General features: G+C 37.0%; 1 protein-coding gene across 4 annotated transcripts in view; it reads left to right on the top strand.

Moving 5' to 3' along the window:
• Positions 1 to 13,974, top strand: part of ADAMTS6 (ADAM metallopeptidase with thrombospondin type 1 motif 6) — a 319,968-nt gene that overhangs the window by 123,265 nt on the left and 182,729 nt on the right. For all 4 annotated transcript variants that reach the window (XM_038403172.2, XM_038403171.2, XM_043514172.1 and 1 more), the window contains 2 exons: positions 5,219 to 5,262; positions 8,726 to 8,831. In XM_038403172.2, the coding sequence (XP_038259100.1) occupies positions 5,219 to 5,262; positions 8,726 to 8,831 (150 nt within the window). The remainder of the gene's footprint in view (positions 1 to 5,218; positions 5,263 to 8,725; positions 8,832 to 13,974) is intronic.

Below are 13,974 nucleotides of genomic sequence, written 5' to 3'. Positions count from 1 at the left end.
TATTTCTGTTGAGTGATGTGTAACATGTATATTATGCTTTTCCTTCCTTAGTTTAAATAACTCCTTTGGTTTTGAGGTTTTTGAGGAAGAAACCAAATAAGATGTGTACTTTATTTTAAGGCAAAATGCTGTTGTGGTATACCACTTTCTGTAAGACTAAGCAGATGCTATAGTAAAACCTTTTTGAAAGAAATCAAAAGGGTTTTAGTGTTGTAAAATGTATTGTTATTTGTAAGGTATGCACATGAAATGAATTATTAAGATGTTGTAAAAATGATGAATTGATGAATAATCACTATAAAACCTTCATTTAGCAACTGTCCAAATGTGCTAAGCATTAGATTTATGGTATAATTATTTGTCCACACAACTCCTTTAACACTGAGGGCACTCATTGCACATGCAAAAATACATACATACACTTTGTGCAGGCAAAAACTGCATTTGTTTGTACAAATGATAACTGTGTGAAATTCCAAATCACACAAAACTTGCCCGCTTTTGTTTTGTGTAATGATCTTGAAATATAACCTAGATTTGTCTAATGATTCTGTGAAGCTTGTGAATCCTTTTTGTGAGTCCAAAGGCCCACTTTTGAGAGAGTCTGAACCAATTTGTTTTTATGTTGGAATCAGGTGAATTTGCCTTTTTGAATGGTGTTTTCCTTTGTTTTTGAGTTCACTGAAATATGAAACTTAGGTAGGGTGACCAGACAGCAAATGTGAAAAATCGGGATCAGGGTGGGTGGTAATAGAAGTCTATATAAGAAAAAGACCCAAAAATCGGGACTGTCCCTATAAAATCCGGACATCTGGTCACTCTAAACTTAGGGGGCTAGATTCAGGATAAACCTAGACAGGTGACCTGGGCAGCAGTAAGTGTTTCCAGTGTAAGGTTGCAATATGATTGATATGTGGGCAGAAGAAGAGGGTGAGAAAAGCAAAAAAGTGAATGGAATCAGATTGCTTATATTATGGTAATTGTCAGAGGTCCTAGCTGAACTCAGAGCCCAGTTGTCTCAGGCCAGCATTACTCAAACTGGGGGTCCTGACCCAAAAGGGGCTCACAAGGCTATTGTAGGGGGGTCGCGGTATTGCCACCCTTACTTCTGCACTGCTTTCAAAGCTGGGTGTTTGGAGAGCTGCAGCTGCTGGCCAAATATCCAGCTCTGAAGGCAGTGCTGCTGCCAGCAGCTATGAAGAGGAAGGGTGGTATGTTATGGGTGGGAGGGTCATCATTTTTTGCAGGGGAAGGTTGTCAGAGCCTGAAATATTTTAAAAGGGGGCCCAGCAAAGAAAGTTTGAGAACACCTGTGTTAGGCACTGTATAAGCTTGTAAGAGACAGTCTGTCCTCTGAAGAGCTTACAGTCAAAATCTGTGATGTTGTGATGATGAGAAACAAGGGTAAGAATAAGCAAGATTCAGTTAACAACAACAGTAAAATAAAAAAAACCCCTCAGATCATAGATATGCTATTTAGAAATGTTTCTTGAAAGGAAAGTAGTGTTAATAATTTTTGGTCAATGGCCCTCTTCTCTCTGAGTTAGTACTGTATCAGTCATTAAGTTTAATCTGGTTCCCTGACAAACGTCCTGATTAAATAGATTCCCCAATAAAGTTACATCTCAATTAAGTGGTGCAAATTGCATCAGTAATTATCTTAACCTTACAGCAAATTCTGTCTTTCAGAGGAATGGCAAGGGGAGCCTCACCTCTCTTTGCAATACCCACTGGTTACTTTCCTCCAACCTGAACTTTTTCCATTGCAAGTACCCTCACTGACATTTATACATTTTTGTAGTCCCCTTCCAAGATGGAAATAAGGCATAAACTTTTAATAGTAAGAGTAATTAACCATTTTTTGGAACAATTTAGGAAGTGCCATGGTGGATTCTCCATCACTGATAATTTTTATATAGAGATTGGATGTTCTTCTAAAATATATGTTTTAGGAATTATTTTGGGAAAGTTCTATGGAACTGTATTATACAGGAGGTTGGACTACATGATTACAATGGTCCCTTCTGGTCCTGGAATATATGCAGTTTGCTATGTTTCTACTTTCTCCTTCTTCAGCTTTTTGTTTAAAACACATTTCTTTCAAGTCTTATCTATCAGCAGCCATATCTGTTTCCTACATGCGGCTTAGTGAGTAAAGTAATCCCCTTAACAGGGATGTTTTCAGGTGATTTTGTAACATTCACTGGTATTTAGTCTTTGTGTGTCTCTATCTAATGTTGGTTTTGTACATTTTTACTTCTAACAACAGCTTTCAGTCTCTTTTATTTATGATACATGCAGAAAACATATACTGTGCTTACTCCTATCTGCTAGTCAGTTCCTTTCAGACATGCCCATTACACATGTTGGCCCACAATATTAGCCATGTCATAAAAGTCTCTTCCACTATTTCTGGACAGACACCTGGCTCAGTGCCAATCCAATGCAGATAATCCCTTTTCCCAACATTATAGGCATCTCCAGTAACATGCATCTCCCCAGACAGTAACAACTGTACTACTGAAATCCCTTTTTCTGTTACTTTACAATTACGCTTAATCAGGATGAAAAGCTATCCACTGGGGCTTCCTGATTAAGTGGATTCCAGTCTAATGCAAAACAAGGCTAGAGGAAGTGGAGTCAAAAGAAGAAAAGGCCAGTACAATTCAGAATGATTTGGATAGACCAAGTACACAAACAGATGAATGAATTGTGCCATTCACCTCACAGAAATGTTAGGTAATGTTTAAGAACAAACCAAATGAAAAGGAGCATCCAGAACCTTGTGGCACAAAGGATAGAAAAAGATCTATAGCAGGTAAAATAAATCCTTTGGTATTGTTTAATAGAAAAAACAAAGGTTTGGGATTCATAAGAGAAATTATGAACGTCATTAGGACAATATTCTAGCCTGTACCATTGGACTGTTTAGTGAGGCCATATTTAGAATAGTCTGACTGTTTGAGGTGTTTTTTTACAAAATGGTTAGAGCTGATCAGAAAGCAGAAAAATATTTTTCTTCAAAATTTCATTTTGTTTTGTCACTGAAATTCCTTTTCATAAATCTTTTCCTACTAAGTCTACCCTACATAATGGAATAATAGAAGGTACACAGGACAATCAGAATGATTAACGGTGTCGATTATTCAAAAATGTGTGAGAACGTAGGGATTTTATTCTGATCTCACTATTGTTGCACTGGTGAAACTTCACTGAGTGCAATGGAGTTACTGCAGATTCATACCAGTATAATTGTGAGTAGAATCAGTCTCTAAGGGTGAAGTGCTGGCCCCATTGAAGTCAGTGATAAAGCTCCGATTTACTTCAGTGGGGCAGGATTTCCCCCTGAGAATATATTTTTGTTTCAAGGTGTGATGGTCTAACTGTTCAGTTCCCAGTAGCATTAAACATTACAATACAATAGTAAAATATTTACTATTTATTCCAGGTACTTCATTTTGTTGGGTTCAGAGCTACATATTCATGGTATTCAAGCAAGTTGCTTTTTCTCACTTAATATGTCTGGGCCTAATCTTTCTGACCTTGAGATAAACAAAAGTATTGCCATAGCTTCAATAGGAGTAGGTTCAGGGCCTGTACTGAATGCAAAATAATAAGTCGTGCATCTTCAAAGATGTAAATGACATGAAGTGTGTGGTATCTGCATATTTATATGTGTGTGACCTATTAGATAGTTATGTTCCCACACATTTGTATAGCAGAATACTGATCTGAGTACCAATCCCTCAAATTGCATAAGAGGAACTAGGTTAAAATGTGGCCTTGGATGCTCCTATAGGGCTTCTGTGAAATCAATAAGAATTCTGCATGCACATATTATGACACAATTTGAGCCACTTCAAGTGGGAACACACACACATTTCTGAGATCACAATTAGGCCATGTTCCTGCCCACTGCTCCACATAGGCAGATTCCTGCACCCATGTGGAGCCCTGTTGAAATTAATAGGGTTTCCCTTGGACAGAAGGGTCTACATGTGTGGGGCATTTACAGATTAAGGGAGTAATTTTGCACTTAGAAATTTAGTGCATGCAGTTGGGTTGCAGACAAAAACTTACTCTGACACTTAAAGAGTGTATATATCTCATACATTACTCATAAATGGTCACTGATCCATGTTTAAAACAGCACTATTAGTTTTTAAAAATATTTTAAAATTTAAAAAAGGTCTAAGTTAAACAAATTAGAGTGAAAAGAGGAATCCATGTCTCCTCATCTTCTTTATTGGTTTTACTTTCTCATAGTGCAAAAACCCTGTAAACATATGTTCTGAAGCATTATACTGTAAGGAAATCATTATAAATCCCTGAAAACATAAGTCTATAATAATGCTGGCATATCATAGCTATAGGATTGTGGCTGTAACACATTTAAAATATGCAGTTATTGTGCATTGGCCACATTATTTACACTGGATATTAGCTGTACTGCAGGAAACATGTTTTAATTCCTTTACAGGCTCCAAAACACTGATATGTTTATTTCACCATGTCATCTGAACAGAGACTCATTGTTTGAACTTCAGTATTGGGAAAATTATATCTAAAATGAGGGAAGCTTTTAGCAATTTATTTAGCTGTTTGTAAGAAAATATAATAAAAATAAAAAATGTTAATAACTTGCAATGCATTACTTTTAAAGCACACATAATAAATAATTGGAAGATAACGAAAGGAGAAACCTGATTTTTATTTACCTGAGTTTTGATGATTTTGTTCTAATAGTAAACACTTACAATTTTTAATGAAAATCAGAGAGAATGGTAGCAATTAAAATGAAAGCTGTTCAATGTCGTAAAATATGCCATGTCCACCATAAGAAAATGTTTCAGCAGATTTAGAAATATAAACGTTGCTAGTAGCCTCTTGAAGGAGTAGCAGTCTGCAGGCATGCAGCTGTAACTTCATAACAGCATGGTAGACTGTTTTATGGAGCCGGTGATTACAAAGATCCACTTTAACTGTTTTTTTCTTACTGGCAGGTGTCCCACTGGCCTAAGGCCAAAGGCTGTGAGCATACCGCAGCCTGTGGTTTACACCAGAGTGTAGAAAATGCCGTCACTAGCTGGCTGCACATAATTACACTGATTGTGGTCTGACAACTTGACCTACGATATAGAAATGTGATAAATATGCAAAATATCTCACAGATATGATCTTCTTACAAGTTGTGTCTCATTGTTTTTCTCCTCAACAGATACGATATCTGCACTTATAAAAACAAGCCCTGTGGAACACTGGGTAAGTTTACAAAGTGGAACTTAAGCTTGTTTCTGCTGTTTGTTTGCATTATTCTGATTATTGATTGATTAGTTGTGACTTCTGCTAGTGAGCCTTCACAAATATACACATATAAACAGAAAAATATAACTTATGTGGGTATATGTTTTGTAAGATCACTAGAAGATTAAATTATGTGAATTGCTGTTGGGCGTTTCTTTTCTGGCATCTGTAATGCTGATAAAACCTCGTAGATGATTCAAACTTACCAAGCAGTAATTAAAGCAGAAAACTTACTGCTTATTTCCATATAATCTATTTCCATTATATATTTAAAAAATACAAATGGGAGAGGAAGGGAAAAAAAGACCCAGCCCCAGGACATTATGGTTTAAATTGTTGCCATACTGTGTGAGTCGAGGTGCAACATCAAGACTGCTTCTTCTATAAAGCATTGTGGAAAATAATCCAACAACATAAATTAAAACAATATTGGAACTCCTTGGTGCCTTGACAGTGGAAAGCACATTTGTCAATATTATGGACAGGGTGGAGAGATATTGTCCTTGACATCCTTAAGTTTGTCACCACAAAGGTGTGTGTTATATATCATCAATATTGCAGTTTACTAGTGTTTTAAGACAGAAATTATTATTAAAGAGACTTTCATGCATGGGCTAAGTCTAATATGTAACTAACAAATCACTTTTTCAACCTTAAATTATTCCATTAGCTTCTTCCTTATAATTAACTATCAGCACTCCAGTTCTGAGTTGCAGACTAGTTTGGGTTATTGATTTTGTGTGTGATTATTTTGTAGGTCTTCCCATGATCAGAGTCAACCATGGTATTTTTTTTTCTGTTTCCTCTGTTACTATCTTCACTGAACCAGATTCTGGTAACCTTAACTCATGTTGAATAGTAACTGATTATACAAGTGGTCCTATTGAAGTCACTAGGGCAACAGTGTAGTTAAGCTGTAGTCAATGTGAGTAAAGGATATTGGAATATGGCCCACTATAAACATAATCCATATGCATAATGTATTTTAGTATACCATAAATGCCTTCAGACTATAAATTTCTAAATTAAAGCCAGCACAAAGATATCAAAACTGCGAAGATGTACTAATGTCACAGAATTGCCACTGCAAGTGTTCAAAAGGGGAAAATTATCAAAGGAAACATTTAGTGAAAAACATTTTTCTTATTTTATACTCATATTTAATGTATTTGACTATTAGTGCACTAATCCTCATTTTATCAGACTTTAGCATAGAGCCAAATTCTGGTTCACTTGAAACCAGCACATTGGAGGCCAGACATGGCCGCATACTTTACTAAATAGAAAGTGAACGAATTTTAAATTGATGATTTTGTTCATAAAGAGTCAGTTCCAACCCCCCTCCTCCTTTTCTGCAATGGGCATCTTGACAACATAACTATGGCAGTTTCTTTGCATTGTGGGAACTGGAGTGGGAGTAGGGACAATGTCCTCTATGGCTCTGAGTCAACAAAACTCTTAAGAAAAGCTTAAGTGCCATTGACCTCAAGAAGTTAGAGTGAAGCATGTGCTTAATGAGAGCATATATACGAAGTCCCCATAAAGCAGCAGCACAACAAGTAGGAGGAACCTTGGGTGCCTAGGGGAGAAATGGGACTAGAAGATCTGCTGCTAGACAGATCTTCTCGATCTTCCCTTCCAATCTCCGGCATAAGAAGCTATGCAAGGAGCTATCTAGAAAAAGCAGTTTGCATAAAGGTTCTCTCTATACTGCAATAACCCACCTATGGCTATGTCTGGCCCATGTTAGCTGACTTGAGTTCACATGGCTCAGGCTGTGGGTCTGAAAAATTTCAGTATAGATGTTTGGGCTTGGGTAGGAGCCCAAGCTCCGGGACTCTGTGAGAGGGGAGAGATCCAGAACTCAGGCTCCAACCCGAGCCCAAATGTCTACACTGCAATTTTACAGCCCTGTGAACCTGAGTCATATGACATGGGCAAGCTGCGGGTGTTTTATTGCAGTGTAGACATACCCAAAGTGGCTGTGCAGCTGCTCTGTGGCTTCAGTGGAAGATTTCTTCCTCCCTCTCTTACACATCTGCCAAGCACCTGGCTCAGCTTCTTGGGCCAGGTCTGGACTCCGGATTTGGCCTCCACTGTTTTTTGCAAACCTTAAAGCACTGTACAGAATTGCAAATCATTAGCCTGATCCTGAGGCCATTATTCCTGTGAGTAAGGGTTGCTTGACCAGGTTCTATACACTGAACATATAGGGATCAGTTTACACACCCTTGAAATGTGGCCACCTCAGTGGGGGAACATGACAGTCATAAAAGTGCAAGGTACAGTACATTCAGATTCAGGAAGTAAAGAATACCTCATCCAATTAAAACAACAGAGAATTTTAGGGAAGTGGAAGATTATTATTAGACTGGCAACAGATAATAGACTTCAAAAATTTTTTAAACGTTTTTCTTAATTCTCTTATGACTAGTCCTCTCTCCCCAGTCACCTCATCCTCTCTTTCCAGTGGTTACTAGTCATCTCATTCCTACTTATTTTAGGCAGAAGGGCATAATTTAGCACCATTTTCTCATAAAAGGTAACAACTTGCCTTCCATGGCAAAGTAATTATTTTTCCAGCCACTGTTTTGGAGTACTGTATTTTGCAGGGCAGGTGATTCCCTTGGAGAGGCTGTTAATGCTTCTTCCAGATAACAGACCACAGGGAAGAATACCTTAGGTAAGGCTGCTGGTTAGAGTCCATCACCAATGACAGCAAAGTAGTTCTACCATAGTATATATTCGATGTGATATTTTAATGCTGAAGAGTGTGTATGACACAGCAGAGCTATATTCTGTAAGTGCCAGTGGCTTTCTTCCCGTTAAGGAATCTTTAAAAAGCACTTATAATACAATGATAAATGGAAAAGCCTTCCATGTTTAAGTGAATGCTTTTTATTAACATGTCTCCTTTCCTTTATTGATGCATTCAGTTTTATTTTTACACCAAAAAAAAAGAAAAGAAAAGAAAAAAGTATCCCTTGGGGCTTTTTGTAGCTAAAAAAGTTTCTTGTATGTTTTTAGGAACCCACTAAACTTAAACAGATCTCTTTAGAAAAATAATGTGGATACATTCTACTTTCTGCAGCCTCAAGAATGTTAAAATAGAAATGCTTTCTTGAATTCCCTCTCCTGGCTCAAGTTACTAGGTGGTCCCAAGTTACCAGAAGTAAAATTTATAAATCTAACCCCTAGTCTAGACATTTTCCAGCACTGACTGTAGTTCAAAAATATTAATGTCTAGCCGGCAAAGAGAAATTCCCCCCAGTGATTTTGAAAATGACTAGAAAGTTAACCTTTTGCCAACTGCTCCTTCTGTGTGTGGAGGTTATTAAAAAGAATCCAGCCATTTATAACTAGTGCTTTTAAGACTTGAACACCTTGGCATGACCCTTTGTGTCTCCTTCTGTTTATTTAGGCTTGGCCTCTGTGGCTGGAATGTGTGAGCCTGAAAGGAGCTGCAGCATTAATGAAGACATTGGCCTAGGTTCAGCTTTTACCATTGCACATGAGATTGGTCACAAGTGAGTGAGTTTAAAAATATGTATAATAAATTTGATTATATCATCTTTGAAATAACAATGTAATAATTACTATCATGATTTCTTATGTTTTGGCTGTACCATCTCTCCTCTAGTGCCTCTGGTTGCTGTAGATAACATTATCCATGATGAGTGGTGGTACATTTTATTTGATGTATTTTACCAAGGACTTCAACTTTAGAATTAAGGCTGTATTGCTTACCCTTCTACTTCAGATCCCAATTTAATCCGTGATTCTGAGGCTGGGCTCACAAATTGCCTATCTTGTTTCATATATATTTTTTAAGATTTGGTTTTGGTATTGTCTTTTCCCCCTCTTTCCTTTGTCTACCTCTCTTAGTGGATCAAAAGCAGTTAAAAGGTAAAGATTATTATTTCTCATATTATTTTGTTTTTAAAATAATAATTAACTCTATTTTGATCTGTACTGGGACCAGTGCTGTTCAATGTATTCATAAATGATCTGAAAAAGAGGTGAATAGTGAGATGGCAAATTTGGTAGATGACGCAAAATTATTTAAGATAGTTGAGCCTAAAGCTTACTGTGAAGAGTTAGTTACAAAGTCACTACACTGGGTATCTGGGCAACAAAATGCCAGATGAAATTCAATGTTGATAAATGCCAAGTAACGCACACTGGAAAACATAATCCCAACTATTTATATAAAATGTTAGAGTCTACATTAGCTGTTGCCACTCAAGAAAGAGATCTTGGAGTCATTGTTGACAGTTCTCTGAAAACATCCGCTCAATGTGCTGTGGCAGTTAAAAAAGCTAACAATTTTTGGAGCCATTCAGAAAGGGATTGAGAATAAGACAGAAAATATCATAATGCCACTATATAAATCCATGGTACACCACACCTTGAAAACTGTGTGCAATTCTGGTCACCCCACCTCAAAACAGATATATTAGAATTGAAAAAGGTGCAGAGTAGGCAACAAAAATGATTAGAGGTATTGAACAGATTCCATATGAGGAGAGATTTAGAAGACATGGACTGTTCAGTTTAGAAAAGAGATGAGTGACTGGGGATATGATAGAGGTTTATAAAATCATGAATGGTGTGGAAAAAGTGAATAAGGAAGTGTTATTTACCCCTTCATATAATCTAAGAACCAGGGGGTCACCAATGAAATTAATAGGCATCATATTTAAAACAAACATAAGGAAGTAGTTCTTCACACAATACAGACTCAATCTATGGAACTCTGCCTAGGGATGTGAACGCCAAAAGTATAACTGGGTTCAAAAAATAACCAGATAAGTTCATGGACGATAGGTCCATCAATGGCTATTACCCAAGATGGTCAGGGATGCAACCCCATGCTCTGGATGGCCCTAAATCTCTGACTGCCAGAAGCTGAGACTAGATGACAATGATTGGATCACTCAATAATTATCCTGTTCTGTTCTTTCCCTCTGAAGCATCTGGGACTGGCCACTGCTGAAAGAGAGGATATTGGGCTAGATGGACCATTGGTCTGAACCTGTGTGGCCATTCTTATGTTTTTATGATTAAAACAATATTTTTATTTTTACTGTTGGTACAGCTGTATTAATGTACTAACCATGAAGTGTGCTCAATAGTCATAACATCACTTGCACTTTCAAAGCGCCCATATATCATTTTGAAAGAACATGATGTTTTGGGACAACAAAAAAATTTGATTAAAGATTGATCTTGGAATGTTTCAGGTCTGCATTCAAAAACAAGCATCACCAGTAACCTCTGATGAATATAAAATGACTAGGCACCTCCTATTATGATTCATCAGGTCTCCTTCCTTGTTTACATGGGTTGACCAATGCTGAGTTATGGATGACATGTTTTTCCAGTCATTAACTGATGCAACAGCTAAAAGTTCCCATACAGACTAAAATGGAAACTGTCAATCTACTGAACAGAATCAGCAATTGGAAGTACACACTTATTCCAGCCCACCTATCATGCAAGATAATTCTTAGGCAAGTATTCATTCCTCATTTATTTTATCTGTGAAAAAAGGCTAATTTTTACAGACATTTACACTGAGATAGATCATTTTTTACAAATCCAAAAACAATAGTTTAAAACTGCATCAAAAGTAAGAAAAACTAATTTAAAACACATGTAGTTCATTCTCTCTTTATATCTTTCCTTCTCTTTCTGTAATTATTTACATAAGTGATAGAGTAAAGGAAAATATATTTCCACTTATGAGGGAATAACTTCTATGATTCACTAAAAGCCCTGGAATTCTTGCTCATTAACGTCTTTTATAATTATATACAATCCTACTTTGAGTTTAACGTACTCTATTCACGTAGAAAAAGATCTTCAGGTGAAACATATACATTCATACAGTATATATTGTAGTGCTGTTAAATCATGCAGATATAGGTTTTAGAGAGGTTATTTACACAAATGTAAATGTGTAAACTTAAATGGTAAATCATTCAGATCTATGGTGGTGTGAGATGCTGGTGTGATGACAGTGATTTCTGCATATGGTTAGGGTATGCATTAGAATCTGGGAACAATAATGCAGCCATCCTGCATGTCTTGTGGTCACAGCATCTTTTTTTCTTTGAACTGCAGCTATGTTTGCTACTACCCATACTCCTACATTTTTGGCACTGTTTCCTTTCTTTATACTTAATGTCTCTTTTAAAAAACTCTGAATTGGCCCTTACTTACTGGAGGTTCCCACCTCGTACACCAGTATGGACTAGTTTGTCAAACTTTGTGTTGAGAAGTGTGTGGACACCAGTTTCATTGTCCCCTATTTTCTAATGCAGGGATTCTCAGGACAAATTTTTTCGTGGCCTCAGAGTGCTAAAATACTTAATTAGCTTTAGGAAAAACAAATAAATATGCACATATACATGTCCAAATCATTGTAATGTATTTATTGCTAGCTAGTAAGTCTGTTGTGAAAAGTGATATTAACAAACATACAAGTATCACTTTTCACAGCAGACTTACTCAGCCCTGGCAAGCCTGGGGACAAATTAAGCCTTGAAGGCTATAGCCACAAGAAAAGTCCCTGATGGCCACATGTGGCCACAGTGGCCGCATTTGAGAAACGCTGTTTAATGCATAGCGTCACTGCAGAAGGCAGCACAGCTTGCCCTAGGTGGTAAAAGCTAGTGACAGTGAAGTCCAGAAGGAATATATGGAGAAAAAGGTTGGTCTATAAAGAGTACTTAGTGGCACCTGTTCGAAAATTTTGAGCCATCCAGCCATCATCCTACCTTCCAAAAAGTTTTGTAACTAAATTATAAGAAAGTGCAAATTTCCTCTCCATCTATTTCTCTTTATTTTCAAATTGGATAGAGCTTGGTACTGAGTGTACTTGAGGGTACTTGCGTGCAGCGTAAGCTAACTATATCAAAGAACATTCTTAACTGTTTTCTTTCATTGTGCCATTATGATCACTTTAATATTCATAACTACATGGGAAATTGGGAATTGGCTTCCTTATTAAATGGAAAATTGAAGCATATAACTATATTTAAGCGACATGTCTAGACTGAGTACATAATATACACAAAAACTGAATTAAATTAAAAAGGAAAGAATTCATTCTGAAATACTGTGTTTTTATTAGTTATATAGTAGCCATGGCATACAGAAGTTGTGAAAACTGTGGAACTGAGGAGAAGAGAGAGTAGCAAAGAATGAAATAAACTGCTGTGTTTATATGAAAATTGTAATGTAATTGTACATATTTTGCTGACTTGTACATACTTGCTCTGGAATATGACTTCTAAAATATCATTGAAAGAAGTATGACTCAAGAGGTTTCATAGATTCATAGAAAGGTGCCATAAGTACTCCTTTTCTTTTTGCGAATACAGACTAACATGGCTGCTACTCTGAAACCTGTCATAGATTCATAGAGTTTATGGTGAGAAGGGACCATTAGATCTTCTAGTCTGACATCCTGCATATTTTAGGCCATTAAATTTCATCCATATATCCCTCCCTGTGCTGAGTCCAATAACTCGTGGTTCTCTAAAGCATATCTTCCAGAAGGGTATCCAGTCTTGATTTGAAGACATCAAGAGATGGAAAATCCACTATCTCCCTGGGTAGTTGTTCCAGTAGTTAATCACCCTTACTGTTAAAAGTATGTGCCTAATTTCTAATTAGAATTTGTCTGATTTCAGTTTCTAGACACTGTCCTTGCTATGCCTGTCTCTGCTAGATTAAAGATGCCTTTTAGTATCTGGTATTTTCTCCCCAGGAAGGTACTTGTATACTGTAATCAATGTCACCTCTCAATCTTCTGTTTGATAAACTAAACAAAGCTCTTTAAGTTTCTCACTGTAATATATTTTTTCAACCTTCTAATCATATTCGTGCACCCTCTTCACTTTTTCAGAATCACTGCTTTCCAGGATACAGTCCCCTGTTATGTAGATATGACCTGCATTTCTTGTTCCCAAATGTTTAAGTTTCCATTTCACTGTATTAAAATGCATTTTGTTTTAATGGGCCCAGTTTACCAAGCAATCCAGATTGCTCTGTATGACTGTCCTGTCTTCAGCATTATTTATCACTCCACCAATCTTTGTGTTATCTGCAAATTATCAACCATGATTTTCTATTTACTTCCAGATGATTGATGAAAATGTTGAATAGTGTTGAGCTTAGCACCAGTTCCTACAAAATCCCATTAGAAACACCCCTGAGTTGATAATTCCGGAATCCTGAAAGCCAAACATAGATTCGTTACTATGGACATAGACTACACTGAGATTGGACGGGATTTGTTTTTCTTTCCTGAGTAACATAAACATAGCATGGCTAGCATGTCCCGCCCTTTCATCACAAGAGAAGCGAAATTCAGTATTTGTCACGTTGAATTTGAGTTGCCTGTTGGACATCTAACGTCAGATGTTGTAAAGACAGAGATGTGAGACTGTACAGAAGAGGAAAGGTCTGGTATAGAGCTGTAGATTGGGGAGTCCTTGGCATAGAGTGAGAAAGATAATGGAGTAGAAGGAAGGCAAGATGAATGTGTAGTGGAAGATGTTTGGATGGTTTCTAGATCTTCTACAAAGTCTTTCAGTAGCTCAGGAGCAGAAGTGGAAGAAATGGATATGAGAAGAGAGTAAGAGTATGGGACTACTGGGA

This window comes from Dermochelys coriacea, chromosome 5 (genome assembly GCF_009764565.3).
Source record: "Dermochelys coriacea isolate rDerCor1 chromosome 5, rDerCor1.pri.v4, whole genome shotgun sequence".
Lineage (NCBI taxonomy): Eukaryota > Metazoa > Chordata > Testudines > Dermochelyidae > Dermochelys > Dermochelys coriacea.
Note: the sequence above shows the minus strand (reverse complement) of the source record. Positions and strands in the feature narration are given on the sequence as shown.